This window comes from Thermobia domestica, chromosome 10 (assembly GCF_964235325.1).
Source record: "Thermobia domestica chromosome 10, izTheDome1.hap1.1, whole genome shotgun sequence".
In the NCBI taxonomy this organism is placed as follows: domain Eukaryota; kingdom Metazoa; phylum Arthropoda; class Insecta; order Zygentoma; family Lepismatidae; genus Thermobia; species Thermobia domestica.
Genome location: NC_137463.1, coordinates 135,076,103 through 135,096,696, shown reverse-complemented (window position 1 = coordinate 135,096,696; position 20,594 = coordinate 135,076,103). Strand labels below are relative to the sequence as shown.

Sequence of the window (20,594 nt, the reverse complement as noted above, 5' to 3'; positions counted from 1 at the left end):
CATACAAGCTTTTTCATATAGTTTCAAGATGCTTGTTGATGTAGGTTGTACTTCATTTTAGTTATGTGAACTAAACCTTTACGCAATGTCGAACTAGAGTGATATTAAGGCAAGTATTATACATCTCCTGGACAGCCTATATAATATATTCATGATGGGATCACAATTATTTATTATCACCTTATTTTTGTGCACCAACTTTGATGCCGAACCATGAATTCATAGTGGATATTCTTAAATACGATTCTATCAATTGAGAGAAACACGAACTTAACTTCTTTCCAATTGTACTGACATTAAAACTTATTATAATGAATATTTTTAACTAAGAACTAAAAATAGAATTGAGATTATTTTCTAAAGGAGAGATTTTCATTTTGCAAATCGGAGTATTTCCTAAACTTGAATGTATATAAACAATCCCGTCCTATCTGCAATTTAGAACCTGAGAACATTTGTACATTTCAATTTACTAAGCCGAAAAGTCTCGGAGATCTGGTACATGTTTTAAGTTTCTTTTCCCTTTAGGGGCTTAATTCTTAAACCCTTGTGTTATTCGAAGGTAAAAATTCATTGACAACATTTGGCCAAACAAACGACAGAAAACGTATCTAACCATAACAGTTTCGGAGATCTAGTGAATGGTTAAAAAAGGTCCAAGAACTTCTCTATCCGTAGTGATCGCATTTGGTAGAACACCGTATCATCATCAGTCTAGAACGTAAGGTTCAAGGAACACCAGTTTAAAATATTTAAAACAATTTTCTTAATTGGATCAATTAAATTCAGGTTTATTTGTTCTTCGCACAAGCGTGTGCGCCAACGAAGTTTAAACGAGCGTTCACTCAAACGCGTTCAACATTAAACTTTCAAGTTTAAACGTGGTTTCAGGACTTCTGTTGAACCATTGAAAGTCGAAGTTCAGTACATCTCGTTTAAGTAAACTTCGGTCAGTTTGTAAAATCAACTCTGATTGGTTGTCATCTTTTGTCTCTAATCTTCGTTTAACAAAGTAACAAATGAAGAAAGCATATCGCGTGCCGATCTTTTCGACTTTCGAGATCGTGTGCATAGATTTGTGAGTAATCTAATTTCAGTTATCGTAATTGTAATGGAAAAAGTAATGAAACCACGGGCAAAAAATTTCTCCGAACACGAGAAATGTATTGTAATTTCATTAGTGGAAAAATACAAAGACATTATTGAATGTAAACGGACTGATGGGGATGAAAGGTTCCAGTTGCATAAAAACGCAATGTAATTAGCAAGCAATTGTTTCTTTTTGTTGGGAAACACGACTAGCTCGGGAGAGTAATACTCCCAGAGGTACATCGTTTCGCGCTCTACCCTAGCCAGCTGTTTTAAGTTGATCACAAAACTTATATCATGGCGGTTAAGGTGGAACAAAACGAGCCCTGTGGGGTTTCGAACCCGTTCCTACTCCTACCCCTACTACTTCTCCTCCTCATCCTTCTCCTCCTACTACTTATCTGCACAAAAGTAAGTAAATCACATTTTCGAGTATTATTTCCATCTTATTTTAATGAAAAAAGTGTTATGATTTTAAAAAAATTAAAAGCATTCCTTAGGCCGGGTTTGAACCCACGCCAAAAGCGGTTTCCGTTATTAGAAGTAGCACTAGGACGCTCAGCCACGAGGACCTACAGCAGCAAGCGTTTGATTTCTGCTATATGTAGCAACGTGGCAAGAAACAGATAACGCCAACCAATTTGAACCGTGTATTTAGTTTATTCTGGGAGTATTACTCTCCCAAGATAGTCCTTAACGTAACTGCTCTTCAATATTCTCCAACAACATTAAAACTGAAGTTCCTAAACGTAACTGCTCTTCAATATTCTCCAACAACATTAAAACTGAAGTTCCTAAACTTAACTGCTCTTCAATATTCTCCAACAACATTAAAACTGAAGTTCCTAAACTTAACTGCTCTTCAATATTCTCCAACAATATTAAAACTGAAGTTCCTAAACTTAACTGCTCTTCAATATTCTCCAACAATATTAAAACTGAAGTTCCTAAACTTAACTGCTCTTCAATATTCTCCAACAACATTAAAACTGAAGTTCCTAAACTTAACTGCTCTTCAATATTCTCCAACAATATTAAAACTGAAGTTCCTAAACTTAACTGCTCTTCAATATTCTCCAACAACATTAAAACTGAAGTTTCTAAACTTAACTGCTCTTCAATATTCTCCAACAATATTAAAACTGAAGTTCCTAAACTTAACTGCTCTTCAATATTCTCCAACAATATTAAAACTGAAGTTCCTAAACTTAACTGCTCTTCAATATTCTCCAACAACATTAAAACTGAAGTTTTGTTCAACCAGAATCCTTTTCGAAAATTTTCGTCGCTGAACATTTCAAATGAATTACGACGATCTTTCATTACTCTATGAGGCCAAATCTCCTCTAAACACTCTAAATGGTCAAGATCACTTTCGGACATTGTGTGCATCACAATAACAAATTCCACTAATACTACAGACTGACTTGGATCAACGAAGTTTAAACCCCCAAATTCAGCCGTTCAAGCTAAAACCAAGTTTATCCACCATTTGACCAAGACTTAACCTTGAACGTTGTTCGTGCAACAGACATTTTCACCGAGCTTGGTTATGACCCTCGTTCAACAGTTGAACTTCGCTGCTGCATACGGTCAACATTGAGCGAATTTGCTTTCAAATTGAAACAGTCTTTCTAATACGAAGGCAATTTTATCAGCTCGAGCACATTATTTTAATGAAAACTAACTTAGTTGGAGCCAAGCTAAGAAAGGGTTTTCTTAAAGTGATTTAAAATTATTCGGAAGTTTGGTTTTAGAAACTTTAAAAAGTAGAGAGATTCTGACCTAATTTTGATAACGAAGTTAAATATATTGCTCCAGTTGCAATGTGTACTGTAACAATTGTTACGTTTTCTTTAATAGGACTGTCCGGTTGGAAAATGTCCAGTAGAATCCTACCCAGGAACATGGGTTGTGCCTATGGTGGATTGGATGGGTAGCAATGACGCTCCTTGTTCAATGCTTGATGCCTGTATTATGTAAGTTGAGCTACTACATAAAGATACTGGTTTGAGGTAAAAAGAAAAATATTACAGCTTTCATATTTTCGCTTTGTACGCTTACTTTTTCGGAAAATAGTAAAATCTCAAGTAGAAAGAAACACATTTTACTATTGTTATCTGAATAGAGAGATTATTGAATTTAAATATGTAATAATGTACAGTATTATTAAATTGTTTACTATATTTTACAGATAACATACGTTAACTAAAACCAGCAGTCTATGTTATTATCATCATATTATTATTATTATTATTATTATTATTATTATTATTATTATTATTATTATTGGTAGTAGTAGCAGTAGTAGTAGTGATAGTAGTATTTTAGTGCTTTGGCAGCGCTTTCTGTCCGACTGCTTTGTATACATACCTCAGCAGTTCTTTTCTCTAATTGCGGATTTTCTCATTGTAACATCACACAAATAAACGAGTCCTAAGATTTACTTCTGGGTTACTTGTAATAAAACACTAGCCTCTGCACTTATACCATCTACGTCTAGCAGCCTTTAAAAAGGTATAAGAGGTAATTATGAAGCGACCAGTTTTGTCGTTGAATCTGCACCGGGTAAAAACTTTTGAACTGCTTGATTCTCATAGTACTAGAGAGCATCTACTTCAAAGCCGTTTCTAGCCCGCATGTCTCATAGCTTAGATGCCCTGAACAAAGAAATCCAGCTAGAATCAGAAACCTTGTTGTAGTTCTCACTATAATATCACCTTATGAACAAATAAATTGTTTCCGGAGCACTTTCAGCTTCTTTTCCTTTCTTAGTAGGAATATGAAGATGGAAGTGAAATACGAACGTTTGCAATGTTTGTGCAGTTTTTTCTCACCTGTTTCTCACATTTCTACCAACAAAAATATTAAAAATTTCTTCTTTAATATCGTGCTTATCATCACTTATTTACAAATGCTATATCATGTTCCACTTCACTTACAACATCCTCTTAATCATAGGCTCTTAGACTGCTTATTTTTAGAACACTTAGGGTTGGACTTAGAAGACTTATCCACACCTGAAAGACCAGCCGCATCATCACCAAGAAGAAGTCTTTGAAAGCGACTTCTGGATATTTGTGTATATATAAACTAACATACATGAATGTCAATGGTTTACTACTAATTATATTATAAGGATTGATTTGGTAGTGATAAATTTTATTATCGCAGGTAAAGAATGCACTACAAACTAAAAACAAAAGAAGTTATTTTTACGAAACAAACGTAATCAGGTGCATGGTGGTATGTGGTACCCCAGTTACTTTAGTACACTTTTATTGTTCAAAGATTGCCCAACAATGTTGTATTTCACCTTAATAGAATATTTGTTCTATTTTAGGAAGGTACTGAATACCACAACAGTATACCCAGCCGTGAAATTCAGATATGCATAAAAGAAACTAGCTGCGAGTATGTCGTGTCCTCCACGTGCCTACTTACAGGTTGAGTGGGTAATTCTAGAGACACTACTTTTGAATTGTTTCACTTATACATGCTAGTAATGTAGCTAGCTTAGCTTTCTGCATGTGCAGAACTTTTGCCTTTTGTTCGAGTTACTTTTGTGCGAAATTACCATGGAATTCAAGAACGATCAATAAGTTCTTCAACAATGAAAGCATGTGCTAATATTGTAATCAATCTTATTTCATTGATATTTATCATCATATTGCATTCAACTTTTAAATTTGACAACGCTTCTTACGAAATAAAATGTTAGAGAATATTTTCTTGAATTAAAATGTTCTTTTTTTAATATGTAGGAATGATACAGCCGAGGGTGTACTTCAGGAGATGAAGGATAACTTCCATAATCACTACGACAGTGAGACAAGAGCACCATTTGGAGTTTTCATGCATGCAGCTTGGTTACTTGGCTATCCTTATCACTGGACTGCTTACCAAAAGTAAGTATATACCTGCAGATTACTGTATGTGAAGTAAAAGTAGTCATAACTATTCTCCGCAGACCTAATATTTTATACCACATGTAAGCAACTAAACACACGTTTCAATTTATTAAAAGGAAGGGTATCAATACCCCATGGAAACCAGACTCACGTGGAAAATAAAAATGTTTTTGTATATTAGCAAAGTTTTTGTATATTAGCAATATAGGAAAACACAGACATCTTTCTTTTATATTTATAGCTGGAGATGGGGAATAATTTAGAGGTATTTCTAGAGAGGAATGAAAATCGCCGAATTGGGAACGATAATTGCCATTTCCGTAACTTGGAACTCTTTTTAGGAGGCAAGCAATCATATCTGGGCCTCCCTAGAAAACTATGAAGTTGGTCTCCTCCAAAATATGTAGTGTGAAATTTGGACCTCTCTAGAATTTAAATCATTTTTATTATTTCTAGGGATTCCAATTGGAGTTTTACTAAAGTAGGGCACAGAATCATGATTATTCTTCAATAAAGTAACTTCCAATAAACCTTTTGTTATTGTTAATTATTCCATATCGGACTCCCGAAGAAAACTCACCTAAACAACTTATTGACCGTGCCAATAGCGACTACTCTCAATCATGACTCCGTTTTCTTTCATTTAGAAATAGAAAAGAAAGAGAAGAAAGTAGAAGGGTAAAAGAAGGAGGTAGGTAAGGAAGAAAGAAAAGAAATAGGGTATTTTAATAAGAAACAGATTACTGGATAATTCCGGAAATATAGTAAAAGGTCGGGAAAGTCGTTGAAAGATGAATCATTCTAAATGTTATTAACGACTAATCAATTTTGGAATGCTTCGGAATAGACACATGTTCCCTCATACCACCCAGACCTAGCTCCAGGCACCACGATCATGGGGTTGCCCAGACCTAGACCTGGAAATGAGAAAAGTGAAATTTAATTCTTTGTAATGTTATTCCGACCGGTGATTGATAACCATCCAGCATCTGAACTCTGTTCTCTAGGATCGACCACACATATGAATTAGCCAAGGAAAAAAAAAATCAAACTTATACACTCAATATAAATTTATGTATCGTATCAATAAAAGTTTCAACTTCCTGGAAGAAAGATGTCGTATTTAGGCTCATCCTGCTATTTTTGCTTCACTCCTCGAGCCGATTTAAACCGTTAGTGACGGTCCTTCATGACCTAAGTTATTTACCTTAACACATATGTTAAAACATAACACATATATTGCAGATGTTAATATGACAAATGATATCACACAGATTACTTAAATTAAATCTATCATGCATTCACACGCTCACTCACTCAGGACAGTGTATATATGTTTAAAGGAAACCAACTAACTACAAAGATACAAATAGTTTATTACATTCATAGTGAAAAAAAAGAAAAATAATTACAAGGAAAATCTTAAAAGCACAAGTTCTTGGTTATATATTAATAAAATACATAGAGTTATATTTTAGTAAATTTTTATATATTCAATCATATTGACAAATGGAAAGGAAAAAAAATAATTACATGTATCATATCTTAGGCATGCTAAAGCCAAATTATGATTTGCGACATACGCAAATAAGACACTTATTTCACTTTAAAAAAAAATTGGACAAAGAGGAAAGAAAAAAAACCTTTTGGTGTATTAGAACTTATATGAGTCTCTACCTCACATTGGGTAATAAAATATTAATGATTTTGAGCGTTCAAATCACAAATCACGCACTACTCGTAGTGTCCAAAACATTTCGCTCCATTTAACTTCGTTCGTGTTTATATCTCTCTCTCTCTCTATATATATATACATATATATCTATTGGTTTACAAAACCATTCGTCGTCTACACTTGGTTTATAACTTTTAACAGTTTATATCTGCAATCGCACACTGCTACGTTTATACCCATCTAGGGATTTCGAGAAAATCACTTTCACTAGAGGATGTTTCTCCTCTTAGACGGTCTATTTCCAAACTTATTAATCGAATAATTTCAAGTTATTTATCCAACACTGGGACACTTCACGAGACCTTTCATTAGGATCACTTTCGTATATGTTTATATGCATGGTTCGGATTTAAGAAAAAAAAATCTTCCACAGGTGTACGGAGTATGATGGTTCAAATTGAGGATAGAAGGAAAAAAAAACTGGTCAAGTCATAGGATACACATGTAGGTGAGAAGGATTCAAGGTGCACTTTCCACAATGGTTTTAGGTTAATTGTTCAGGGATAATATTTGTTATGATGTGGGTTACGTTTAAACCTGCCGTTATTTTTTCAATGCATGCCATTATATAATTACAGAGGTTATCACTTACATTGATTCAGAAGAAAAGGAAAATTACTTAAGTGCACGGCGGTATTCTTAACAAAATCTACATTCTTAAATTCGTCGGAAGACTTCTGGTAAACTATAGCAACCAACACACGTTTGGGGGGACAGACACGAGCGCTCTTACATATATTTATATAATACATTTAATATCATACTTTTACTTTAAAATCATATTCACATACTAAATAATACACATATCGACGTATTCATTTCTCTATATATATATATATTTATATTCAATAAATGCGCACACATTTAAATTAATCACCCCAATAATAAAATTTTTTACAAGGTTGCAAACATTGTCCAAAAACAAATGACTTCCGACATTACATATGAAAAAGAAAATCGCTTTTCTACCTGATACCGCGCATCTATAAATTTTTCACTTTTATATAATCAATTCGTGTTTAAATCATGAAGAAAAAAAACTGTGAGGCTGGCACGTAACACAGATCATTTCTAAAGATATAACTAGATAAACCAAAGTACAATTTCTGGGCCCAGGTTAACTACAAAGTAATCGAAAACCAAAACAGAAAGGAAAGTGACCAATGGATTTAAAAAAAACTTAAGAGGGACGACGGTGAAAGAACGTAATCGAAGTGTCGTCAACTACGAAGTCTTTGTTCATTTATTTCGGCGATAGGTCAAAATGTGATGGAGGACCCAATCATTATCTACGTTATCCATGAATCGTGTCTTGCAACGTCTCAGCTGGTAATTTCAGATCAGAGTTGTACGTTAAATAAATCGTAAGCAACATGTTCAAAATCGGGGGGGGGGGGGAAGGTTGAAAATTAAAAAAAAAAATCTCGAAGTAAGAAGACAGAGAGAGAGATAGAGAAGAAGGAAGACGAAGAATAGGGGCGCCAAAGACTTAAGTGAGAAATAACTAACACTACAAAGATAGAAGTCGAATTTCGCTCTCAACAAATCCATAGCCAAAATATTCTTAACATGCCAAAAGGGTGGTCTACTCAAGTACGTAGACTCAAGGGGCGCCCTGCTGCCAAGGATGCAAGTTCTGTGTCCATCAGATCCCAATCCCACAAGAGTTTGCTTGTAAGATTGAAATCCGATCCCCGTATCCGGCCCAGACCAGCAGGATAAAAGGAGAGGGGGAAGGGACTAGGTAACTGTGTCCCCAATTTTGAAATCTCTAAGTAAGAAAAAAAATATTCGACCCCTCAGAAGAACTAAGAAGGTTCTAGGACAGTAATGAAACTAGAGTAAAAGTAATAGCTAAGATATCCCTAATTAATGATTTGCCGAAATAAAAAAAAAATTAAATAAACTGAATTTTGGATCGGTGATTTCTATGGCCAAACCTCACCGATAGCTCCCCTTCGCAGAATGCGCTAAATTCTGAGGCATCGATTAATTTCCATCACTATCTAGTTTAGAAACTAGGAAAAGAAAACGAAAATATTCAAGGGGGAAGAGGTCGATGCCCGGGTACGGGATATATAAATTTCAATAATTAATTGTTTTGCTTCTGTACCCCTGTGCGAACCGTCGCCTCCATGAACATTGTATGCTAGCCTGAGTAGGTAACGTGAAGAGAAAAAAAAATCTCACGGAGTGGTACATTCTATTTTTAAAACCGACCAGAAGATATAATTCACTACAGCCCTGTTGTATAACTACTATTGTCCTTTCATAATTTATCATTCAATATGTCTAGTCAACGATTATATGATGCTACCCATTCTATCAGATGGTATTACTATGGTTGATTATTATTATAACACATAAAACTACAAAGCATTACCATAGTCCGAATATATATCGCCCTCCTGTCCGAGTGATATCATGGTGCAGGGGTCAGAACCCGAGATGTTTGTAGCTACACGTATCTATTCAATATCTATATATATCAACACGCGGCGAAGTATTCACTGGGCTACTATATATATTTAACTATATGGGTGTCCTATCTTCTATATTCATTTATTACAATATTCATATACTTTATATTCATATTCACATTAATATTCATATCATCATTCTTTTCATTTGCTACGACGCTATATCTTACAGACACCCTGTTTCCTCTATTTACGCCCAGCCTATATACACATTTCATCATAACACTTTAAAATCTATAATCACTACAAACATTTCCCATTCCGATCACCGCACGACAACCTCACTCGAACTCAAGACTCTTCACCACACACACAATACTATGTAATACCTGGTAGCTTTATTAAGAACGAAAGAAAAAAAATCCTATGTATGTTCACTGAAAATAGAATTATCTGCGATAATCTATATATATAAAAGAGAACGTACAAATCCTTTGTGAACTCATCACGCTAATACGGCTGAACCGATTTCTTTCATTTTTGGGGGGTTGTTAGGATTTGGACCCTAGATGGTTTTTATCATATCACTTTAATTTTTAATTACCAGTGTCTTGAGATAATGGACCATTCAAGTCTCCATAGTTCATCATAGGTAAAAATAAACGTATGTATATGCAACCCGCCGAGTGACACGATCATGCGGGTTGCATATAAATACAGGCGCTATAATGACAGGCGATATAATGTTAACATTTAGTGCAATCTTCTATGGTTTTTATCATATCATTTGAAAGTGAAAAAGTAAAAATTATCTAAGTAACAAAGTTTATTGCGTTCCGGGGTGACCGCAGCGAAGCGGGGTGAACGCTGCTAGTGTTTAATGTTTATAAAATTCTGCAGCAACAATAAACTTCTGCAGCCACGAAGAAAAAATGAACATCTAATATAATTTCAAAGCGAAGAACTAGCATCATATCGCCCGACTTCTGTTAAAAATTTACGTATTGTTTATTTATTTAAATATTTAGATTTCTAGACTAGGCAGAATGTTGAAATTTTCAGAATATATTAATTTTGGGTCACTTGACCTAACTGTACATTCATATGGGCTGTGAATTATACCTTCTAGGTTTTATTTCGGAAAGAAAGGTCAATTTCATGAAAACTAAATCACTAAGCATCTCGACAGAAGAATGGCGGTTAGTCCTGACTTTTGACACTAGGGCTAGCGACGATATAATCAACCCTTGAACAACTGAATGTGACCTTGTACACGGAATTATTATACTATATTACGTTCACCTTTAAATATTGTGTATGAGTTCACTTAATGACGGAGTAATAAAAAATTTATCGCATAGTAAATACTACACTGTCCATATTTAATTATCTCACACACTCTTTCATCACTTAATTATCACAATTACTACTACTAGAACATGTTTCTACATTACGAACACATACATGCCACATTCATACTACACACTACATTAATACATGTTATACTAATAAATACACAGAGAAAACATTCATATTTTACCATTTTAAATCGGCTCGAAAGAAAAGGAAAGAAAGGAACAGGGCCAACTGGCCCTTGTATTTACTAAATCACATTCTTGAGTGTTTAATTAATGCCCTGAGGGGACATATCGAAGTCTTAGCTAACAATAGGACCCCTGCCCTGAAGGGGCAGGAACCCGGAAACAAACTAAATGTTCAACTCATCCCGCTGGAAGCCGTACTCCCAATTTGGGAGTCAGATAGGAGCCCTCTTGAAACTTTACACGTGCATTATGCTTACTATACTAACTACAACGAAATTAAATACCGCCATGTATGTTAAAAAAAAAAATCACTCGCTACCTACATAAACAAATCTCTATATGGACAGGTCTTGTAACCCTCAATTAGTAGGAAAATTGGGAGGTAGAAATATCAAGGGAAACACTGATCTTCAGAACCGGATTTAGGAAGAAAAACAGAAATCACAATACTTCTGGATCCTGTCCATAGCCATCGGTGGATGCAATCATGGCGTCACTATCTTGCACTTACTATTCTCAGTTTTTTAAACCAGTGTTGTTCGAAAAATTTAATAGTTTATGGCTCCTTGAGACTTCCAGTGATTTTTCATGTTAATAAAATCCAAATATTACCTGAATTTTGATGTTTACCACTGCAGGAATCAGTCCATTTACGAAGCAAAAAAACTAATGTCGTCGACCACAATTTCAGGCATGGAATGGAATAATTGCGCCCTAATATCATAGCGTGGGTTTATCAGCCAATCAAAACTAAGCATTTTGGCGGAGGGGCTTTGAAACGAATAAAATTTAGTAAAATCTGGATTAAACTAGATTTTAGAAGGACCTAGGTATCTAAAAGAGAGGTGAAGGGTGGTCCTGAAAATTCTGTCGAATTTTAGATTGGTTATTTGATCTGGAAAGTTCCGTCCAATAGTGGATCTATATTTTCGGATAGCACTGACACCGTAAGAATTGTAATAATCCATTTACATATACATATGCAAGACTTATAACTAATTTAAAATATAAATAAAGATATTGATTCCCAAAACTATCATTCGCAATGAATTTTTTTTTTACAGTTTTCCATGTTAATTTGAAATAGAATAATGAACAATATTACGAATTATATGAACAGCCAGAATTTTTTTGTTAAACGTCAGGTACAGTCGGTGCAAAAAATTTCGGGCACCCTCCTATTAAAAACATAATCTCATTAGACTGTAATGGCATATTACAATTTGATACTTCCGATACAGGGAAGTGTTTTGTGTTTGTGTTACATTATTTCAGTATTATTTATGTTAGTTAATTCTGGAGTTTAACGTATAAAGTAAATTAAATCTATAAATTAAATTAAATTTGGTTCCAGAACATCCACTTGGGGTTTCATACGAGACCTAATAATCTGAATGACTATTTTTTCCGCAAACATGCGTACTAGAAGTACCTGCTCTAACCTCTCGTGTAGAGAGAATAGAAATCAGCACGGGCTCGGGCCTAAAGAGCATATCGCTTCGGGCCCGGGCAGGACTCGGGTCATAAATTTTTAAATATACAACCATATTTCTCGGGTTTTTTCAGGCCTAATTTTGTAAATATACTGTGCAACGATATATACTGTACCGTTCTTTCTGGAGAACTTTTAAAGCGCAGCTGCAAAATTAGATCTCTAATTGCTGTAAATAAAAATAGAATTTTGCGTTAATTATTAAGTTTCTGTAATTGGGGCTTGTTTCGGGGTAATTTGATTATTACACGAGCTCGGGTCGGGCTCGGGCCTAAATAGTGAAACATATTTCCGAATCCGGTCGGGCCTCACATTATAAATTCATCGCCCAGGCCGTTCCCGAGCTCAAAATTACGGAACGTGCAGACCTCTAAAAGAGAAGTCCAATTTAATTTTATCCAATTTAAGGTAATCATGTTGGACCTACCTCATGGAGGGTGCTTTTTATGAAATTTCTATTATATGCAGGCTGTATTTGGTACCGGAAACTGTATTTGGTACCGCTTTCCGAAAATGGATGACCACAAGTGATTAATTCCAATACCGAATGCTTTCTTTCGTCAGGACGAGATGCGAGACTGGTTATAACCCACATCCGAAGAGTGAATTATTTACCATGTATCGAAACTGGATGGTCAAAAGTGATCAATTCCGGTACCGGTCGCTTTCTGTCGTCAAGACGAGTTGATTTATATATAGGTTATATGTGTGCAAACATTGAAAACATCCCACCTTCGGGAAAATGTATTAGATACCGTGTACCGGAAATGGGGAACTACAAGTGACCAACTCCGGCATCGACTCTTATCTTTCATGGCGTGGGGATTCATTATGGCGTGTTGGTTCATATATAGTTTGCATGTATGCTGTAGCTGGGCAAGGCCCACTCTATGAAAGTAAATTAGGTGCCGTGTATGGGAAGTGACCAATTCCTGTACCAATCTCTTTCTTTTACTACAAATTCCCTATCCCCGGAAATCGTATTATTCCCATCACAATAGATTTTTTTGAGGAGAACAAAAGATTAACAAATTAATATGTATTTGTTAGAAGTACAAGGAATAGACAAAACAATCTAAACACTTCATACAGGACACGTAAGTTTGGCCCTCCACTGTACAACGCATTTTGCGGTTGCCGATCGTTTTTTGCTTTCAATCTGTCATGTGGACCTTTCACTTCCGTCAGCATTAACCCGTTCACCTGTGAGTGTCGTGGTGTGAAAATCGTGCGGTAAAATGGGCGACATGACAGACTTCCAAAGAGGCATGATCGTTGGTGCCCGTCTGGTTGGAGCTTCAGTGACAACAGTGGCGAACATTGTGAGGTATCGAAAGGCACTGTGTCCAATGTCATGAGGGCATTCACAATTCATGGGCAAACGACGTATGCAAAGCACAACAGTGGTCGAAAGACAATCCTGTCAGATACGGACCAAAACGCATTAAAATGGATTGTAGCAGCTAAAAAGAAGACCACTACAATGAAAATTACATATGAACTCAATTCCGGCCCACAGAACCCAGGTTCATCGCAAACAGTGCGATGGGAACTTCATAAAACGAAAATTCATGCAGGGCCGCTATCGTCAAACCCCTGGTCAGCAGTAAATGCGAAGAGCCGTATCCAGTGGTGCAAGACCACAAGGTGTGGACTCATGAGCAGTGGAAACACGTAATGTGGTCCGATGAATCGACGTTCACCTTGTTTCCAACAACCGCTCGTGTTTACGTATTTACGTAGAGAACACTGTCGCAGGCCTATGATACAGACTATCTGCTCCTAACTGTAAAGCATGGGGGTGGTTCTGTTACAGTATGGGCAGTGATATCGTATTTTTCCGCTGGTCCCATCATAGCCGTGCATGGAATGATGAATGTTAAGGCGTATGAGGCCAGTTTGGGGGACTAGGTTCTACCCATGGCCCAAATATTGTTCCCTGACGGTGATGGCATCTACCAAGATGATTTGGCACCCTGTCGTGCTGCAAAAACGGTGAAATCATGGTTTGAGGAGCATGGCCAGGAGCTATCACACTTCTCCTGGTCTCACAATCACCAGATCTGAACATCATTGAGCCATTATGGTCTGAGTTAGAAAGGCGTGTTCGGTCTCATTACCCTCCACCAGCGTCCCTTAAAGAACTGGAGCATGTTTTGGAGAAACAATGGTACAAAATTACACACACCATAATTCAGGAGCTGTATACGTCCATTCCACGTCGGATCCAAGCTGTTTTGGACGCAAAAGGAGGCCTCCACCATATTAGGTGTGATTTTCACACTTTTGCAAACGTTTTAGATTTTCTTGTCCAACCTTGTATATGTTTATGTATCTGCGTGCACGTGCAACTTACTAAATGTAAGACTAAGAAGTATGAATTGTAAGTGCAAGGAAATATTACTGTAACCTACCAAAGGAATTATCAATGCATTATAAAATTGGTGCCGAAAAAAAGAATACTCGTAATTTAATGGAATAATTGATTCAATACTTTTTTTTTAGTAAGGCCACTGTATTAAATCTTTAAATTGTTAATTAAGCTGGCCATAATAAAAGCTAATATAAGAATTTATATATTTTTTTGTATACGTAAATAGGCTATGTTTGTTTTTTAGTTTAATATTACATGATTATCCCTAAGCGACAGGTGACGATGAGATGAACGATAATGATATCTAGAATGACGAAAGTGGGGAGAAACGGATTTCTTACACATAGCATGCATTTTTAGCAGTTTGTGGTATCTCTGTACGTGAAGAAGTAATGCACACCATTTCAAAAGATACGTTTGAAATAGTGTTTAAGATTTTGTAAAGATCAGTTGAATTATTTTTGTGTGCATAAAAAAGAAAAAAAGAGAATTGAATTTGTAGTATTATATTGTAGTTTGACACACTGATCGTGAAAAATTAGTCCAATAAGTCAGTTGGAGAGGCACGATACTAATGTTAAGACGTCCGTGCGACATTGTACGAGAACATTTGTAATGGCCAAAGCCAAGCTAAAATATACATATTCAGTATATTAATGAGCAATAATTTAACATTTTCTATTTGATTTTAATATTTTTAAAAAAATAACTGAGTATTCCTTGTTTTCTTTTAAGTTTTCTTCAATATTTGGGAACCCTTGATGATGTATATGTAATCACTGTGCAACAAATGTTAGAGTGGGTGAAAAATCCAACACCGCTGTCAGATATCGACTCCTTCGCCCCATGGCAATGCACTCCAGAGAGTGAGCTTCCACCTGATGAGTGCGGAAGAGGACAATCATGCAGGTATACAGATACTCCGGCAGGAGTATCAGAAATTTACATGCAAACTTGTTCCGAGCACTGCCCTGCTGCATATCCATGGCTCGGTAACCCACAAGGATTACCAGCCACGACAACAACTTCATCATGAAACTTGCCCGTAAGAAGTACTGAATTTGAATTTCTTAATGTTATATATTTATTGTTTGATAATAAATACTGCATTCATATAAAAATATTAACAGTAATATTTTATTTATGTTGGTCTTATTTTTATTCGACATAATAATGTACGACTGTGAGAAAATTGAGAAAATAGTTTAATACCCGTGCACTTGTGAGCGTAATAATTGTCATGAATATACCGTAAATAGTTTGAACTAAAAACTAACACACCAATATATAGACAGTAACCTACAAACTCAATGACTGTATATCCTTCCTTATCGTAATTACACTGATTTTGGACCATTTCCTTGATTTCCTCTCTCAGGTTTTATGAATGTCAATCTTGTTTCAGTTATTTCATTTATGACGTCATGATGATTACATGTAGAAGTCAAGAAGTTCTAGATCAAATTTATAAAATTCTCTATAAAATGTTTGTTCATATCCGAGAAAAATACAGTATATGTTCTATATTACAAAGACAAAATAAAATGTAATTGAAGATAGTCTTGAAAGATAATCTTTACAAATCGATGCAATCGAATTTCAACTCGGTTACAAAAGTTGCGAACTAGTACAAAGCGCAAATAACGTTGGGAACAAGAAGAAAATGTAACCAATGTCGTTCTAGCTAATAAACCAAATTTAACTAAAAGGAAATTGCTATTGTCGAAAATATTACAAGAATGAAAGTCAGAAAAGATAAATGGTCCAAATTGCAGTTTAAATAATAGTAGTAACGTAGATTCTTTTGCTTAGTCTAATCACCGCTGCTACTGCCAGTTCTCCATTCAACGATAGCAATGAATAAATTATATGACAACAAAAATGAAACGCTAGATAAGAAAATAAATTTAAGTTCTATGAACATACCATGTGTCCACAAAAACACTCCTTAATTTTATTGACTATTTAGAAAGGATTTTACGCCTAATTATCGTCATACTAAGGATTTAACTAACATGTAATTATAATTTCCATCTTGATTGACATTTTGATACATGTTATCCACAACTGATGCCTATATGGGTAGAGGCAAGCAACGACCTTTCCGCAGGGTAGTCCAAATACATTATTGGAAAATACATTAAACAGCTTTCTCTCTTACCGTTTTCACCATACTGTGTTTGGAAAACTCTGTGGAAAAGTAGGTGCTATCATCTTCTGATAAAAGTAGGAAATAAAATCACAAACGTGCTTCCAAGTACGGAAATTATAATTCGCGTTAACCAAATCCTTAGTACCACACTCAGTAATCACACGTAAAATTCTTTCTGAATATGCCCCATTGTGTTTAAGATACAGTTGCTACACTATAATGCTGTAGCACTGAGAGACATTCAATTCGACAAGGAAGATTAGTAATATTGCTTTGAAAAATCATTTTGTAAAACTTTTGTTGCATCGATGATTGGAAAAGAACATAGTGATTGAGTAAGCGTCATGGGTATACCCAAACAGGCGTCATATGATTGTAGTCAAGGGAATTTTGTGTTCCAACAATTCAGTAATAGAATGAACTCAGTCACTAAGTATCTCAGTTGAAGTCAACGTAACTAGGTCCTTCCTTTGAGATCGTAAAAGGAAGTTTTGTTCTACATTAGTGAGGACATTGAACCAGAACATACATATATAAGTGAGTTGATTCTGCTACTGAAATAGAACAAGTATATTGACTTGTTGGAACACGCGTATTATATAGATAGTTATAATTATCAAAATACAGACACAGATTCAGATGGTTATGAAGATAGACGTAGGTACATATAAACACAGAGGGTTATCAGAATAATAGAAACATCTGATAAAAGTACAACCTACTAGATTAATATAGCGTTGCACCACCTTTCGCCAACATCTCTGCTGTGATGTGAAATGGGGTCACACATGTCATTGATTGATTGGATAATGTTTAATGAAGACGTCAGCTGCAAAGGTCATTTATCCCTGTCATAATAATGTCAGTAGCCAGCAAAAGCTATACATTAGAAATTCACAATAAAACTCCTAAAAAAGGTGTAAATGAAAGATAAGATCTATTAAATTAAGACAACAAACCAAAACACAATAAAAATTAAAACAGAGGTAGCGGAAAGGATAAAGGGATGAATAACAACAAATATATAACAAGAAAATGACTCAAGAATAATAATAACGATACTTATAACAATAAAAATATAGAAAGCAAATACCTCAGAGCACGTTAACTGTTGGAACACCAGAATTAGAATTTAGAGTAGTTACACATACCCGCTGTCAGGCAGTTAGTCTGTAATGAATCTGTTTCCATTGAAATGAAACCTGTTAAGTATTTGGATTTTGTATGGATATTTAGTTGAATATTTGATATCTGTCATTATCAGATATACTTTTAATTGAAATAAGATACGCGGAAAGTATCAAATGTTATGTGTTATATAGTATTACCAGTTTGTAAATAGCTCTTTTAGCAAATATTCATTTGGTTTATATATATTCAGTGATTTATGAAATGATTCGGCAAACCAATATTATAAGATTACAGTGTAGATTAAGTTTATGAGTGCCACCTGGATAGAATACATAAAAAGTAATATAACATTAATCATTGCAATTGTTATATAGATTGGTCAGAATACGGCGACTAAAGACCACATTATCACCAAAATCTGATTAAGAACTTTAGGTAGTCCTAAACGTACTTTCAAATCTGACAAAGAACGGACATGAACCTGTCATCCGGACATCCGAATCAAATCTAGTCCATTCGATTAACATAACAAAGATATGTTCATGTGCAAAAAAATTAGGTGCCACGGACAACGGAGTAAGTCCCTGGGGCTCATTAACCCTGTTAGTATAAAGAAAATCGTAGATTCGCAGTGAAATAGCTATTGCATCAACACTGTTCATTGGAAAGTCGTGGTTTATGGGTCATTCTCTTCAGCACGAAACAAGCGCTACAGAGGTGCTATACATTGTGAACCATAACGTACTTGAACAGGGAAAGTTGGGAGAAGGTCGAGAAAATTCCCTCCAGAAATCTCTCCCAACAACTTTAAACCCCTCTAGAGTGCCTCCTCGTAAAAACATACAATCCAAATGTATCTCGAAAAATACCATAGGGAATAAGAAATGTGTGCAAGGGCGCCCATGTTGTGGTTTCTGTTGGCAGGAAATGTCACAAAAGTTTGCACATGCCGACGAGGCTAAGGTTAATGTCGAATAGTCCAAGGTTGTCAAGATAAACAAGATTAGCAAGAAACAAGATGTAATGAAAATATGTGTCGTAAGGAGAAAACATAGAAAGAATATAATAATTATATGAATTGGAAAGATTCAAAGGAGATTATTGTTAAAAGATTAAAGAACAAAGTTACACATTAAAGTAAGAATAAAGATTCCAGATTTACATAATAGTGAACGTATGTGTTTTGATTACTGGTGCATTACGATTCAGGTAAGTTTATGATAAAGTATAATCAAGCCAAATATCCTCTTAGAAATATCATTTCATTTATAAAGTTAACAAATGGCGCAGTCGAATCCTAAGAATTTTATGCTCTCAAGTTGGTGGGAACAGATAGAGAAGATGGTTGACACAAAAGTTAAAAGTTGGATTGCACAAGAATTTCAACAGCGAGATAAGGAAATAACTTTATTAAAAGAGGAAATATGTACGCTAAAACGACAACTAAAGTGTAAGCAGGCAGATACAGCGACTGAACAGAAATATAATGACCACCTAACTACATCGTCAAGCACCAGTAAAGTCGGTAAGTCCTGTACAAGATGTAAACGAGATCACAAAAAGGATTGAGTATAGCCCGCTCCCTCCAGTGATTTTTAATAAGTAGTAGTAGGAGGAGGAGAAGTAGTAATAGTAGTAGCAGTAGAGTAGTAATAGTAGTGGTAGTAGTAGTAGTAGTAGTGACTCTTCCAGTTCCGGTGACAAAGAACTGGGGGGAGCGGGCTATACACAAGCCCCCACAAAAATAAGGATTATCCAGCGAAATCCAAACGATGTTTCAGATGCCTCTTTATAGGTCATTATGCGAGAGCATGTTTGGCAAAAAGGTTAAACCCCAAGTTTGAATGGAAACATACACGCCAGAACTCGGAAGTTTCAAATGTTGCCCAGGAAGAACTTAGGCCTAATCGAACCAAGTTAAACGCAGACATTACAAAAGGAAAGCCAGCCTGCAATCAAGTTGTATTTTCAGTAGTCAAAGCATACTCTAAACAAAAATCTACTAATGTGAGTGGTGTGTTGTCATCAGCAAATTTGAGAAGTGATCAAATCGAAGAAGCGGAGAAGAAGGTGCAGGAAAAACCACAGGAAGTTGAGCAGAAGTGTGAAAAAGTTGAAGCGAAGATTGCTAGGGGGAAGATTAGATTAAGCAAGTCAAGTGGGGATAATACCGTTAACTGGACAAGATTACAGAAGGAGAAGAAGAATATGGAAGGCATAGTTTCCAGGGTTGCCAGTGAAGGCGGAGTTTCCAGTGTTGCCAGTAGAATTACGAAAAACAATATCAAGGAGAATAATGAATGCGTAGTTTCCAGGATTGCCAGTGATTCACACACCAGGCTTGCCAGTGGTAAACCTTCGAAGAACAAAATCTTATTAATGCTTAAAGTTAGGAAATGTTTGGGAAAGTGATGCTCAGAAGATAGACCTAAGAGAAAGGATTAGAATCAGTCAAAGGGTTTTCCAAAGAGTTTCCAGTCAAGGGAACAAGGTGTAAATGTTGTTGAACTCTGAAAAATGTACAGGGGGGAGAGTGTTGGCAGGAAATGTCACAAAAGTTCGCACATGCCGATGTGGCTAAGGTTAATGCCGAATAGTCGAAGGTTGTGAAGATAAACAAGATTAGCAAGAAACAAGATGTAATGAAAATATGTCGTAAGGAGAAAACATAGAAAGAATATAATAATTATATGAATTGGAAAGATTCAAAGGAGGTTATTGTTAAAAGATTAAAGAACAAAGTTGC

At 35.5% G+C, this 20,594-nt stretch overlaps 1 protein-coding gene across 1 annotated transcript in view; it reads left to right on the top strand.

Moving 5' to 3' along the window:
• The window catches only part of LOC145662723 (chitin deacetylase 7-like), a 49,731-nt gene extending 34,039 nt beyond the window's left edge, over nucleotides 1-15,692 (top strand). Inside the window, exons 4-6 of the mRNA XM_081728587.1 lie at nucleotides 2,953-3,068; nucleotides 4,854-4,997; nucleotides 15,301-15,692. Of these exons, the coding sequence (XP_081584713.1) occupies nucleotides 2,953-3,068; nucleotides 4,854-4,997; nucleotides 15,301-15,601 (561 nt within the window). The 3' untranslated portion in view covers nucleotides 15,602-15,692. The remainder of the gene's footprint in view (nucleotides 1-2,952; nucleotides 3,069-4,853; nucleotides 4,998-15,300) is intronic.
• Nucleotides 15,693-20,594: the final 4,902 nt, after the last annotated feature.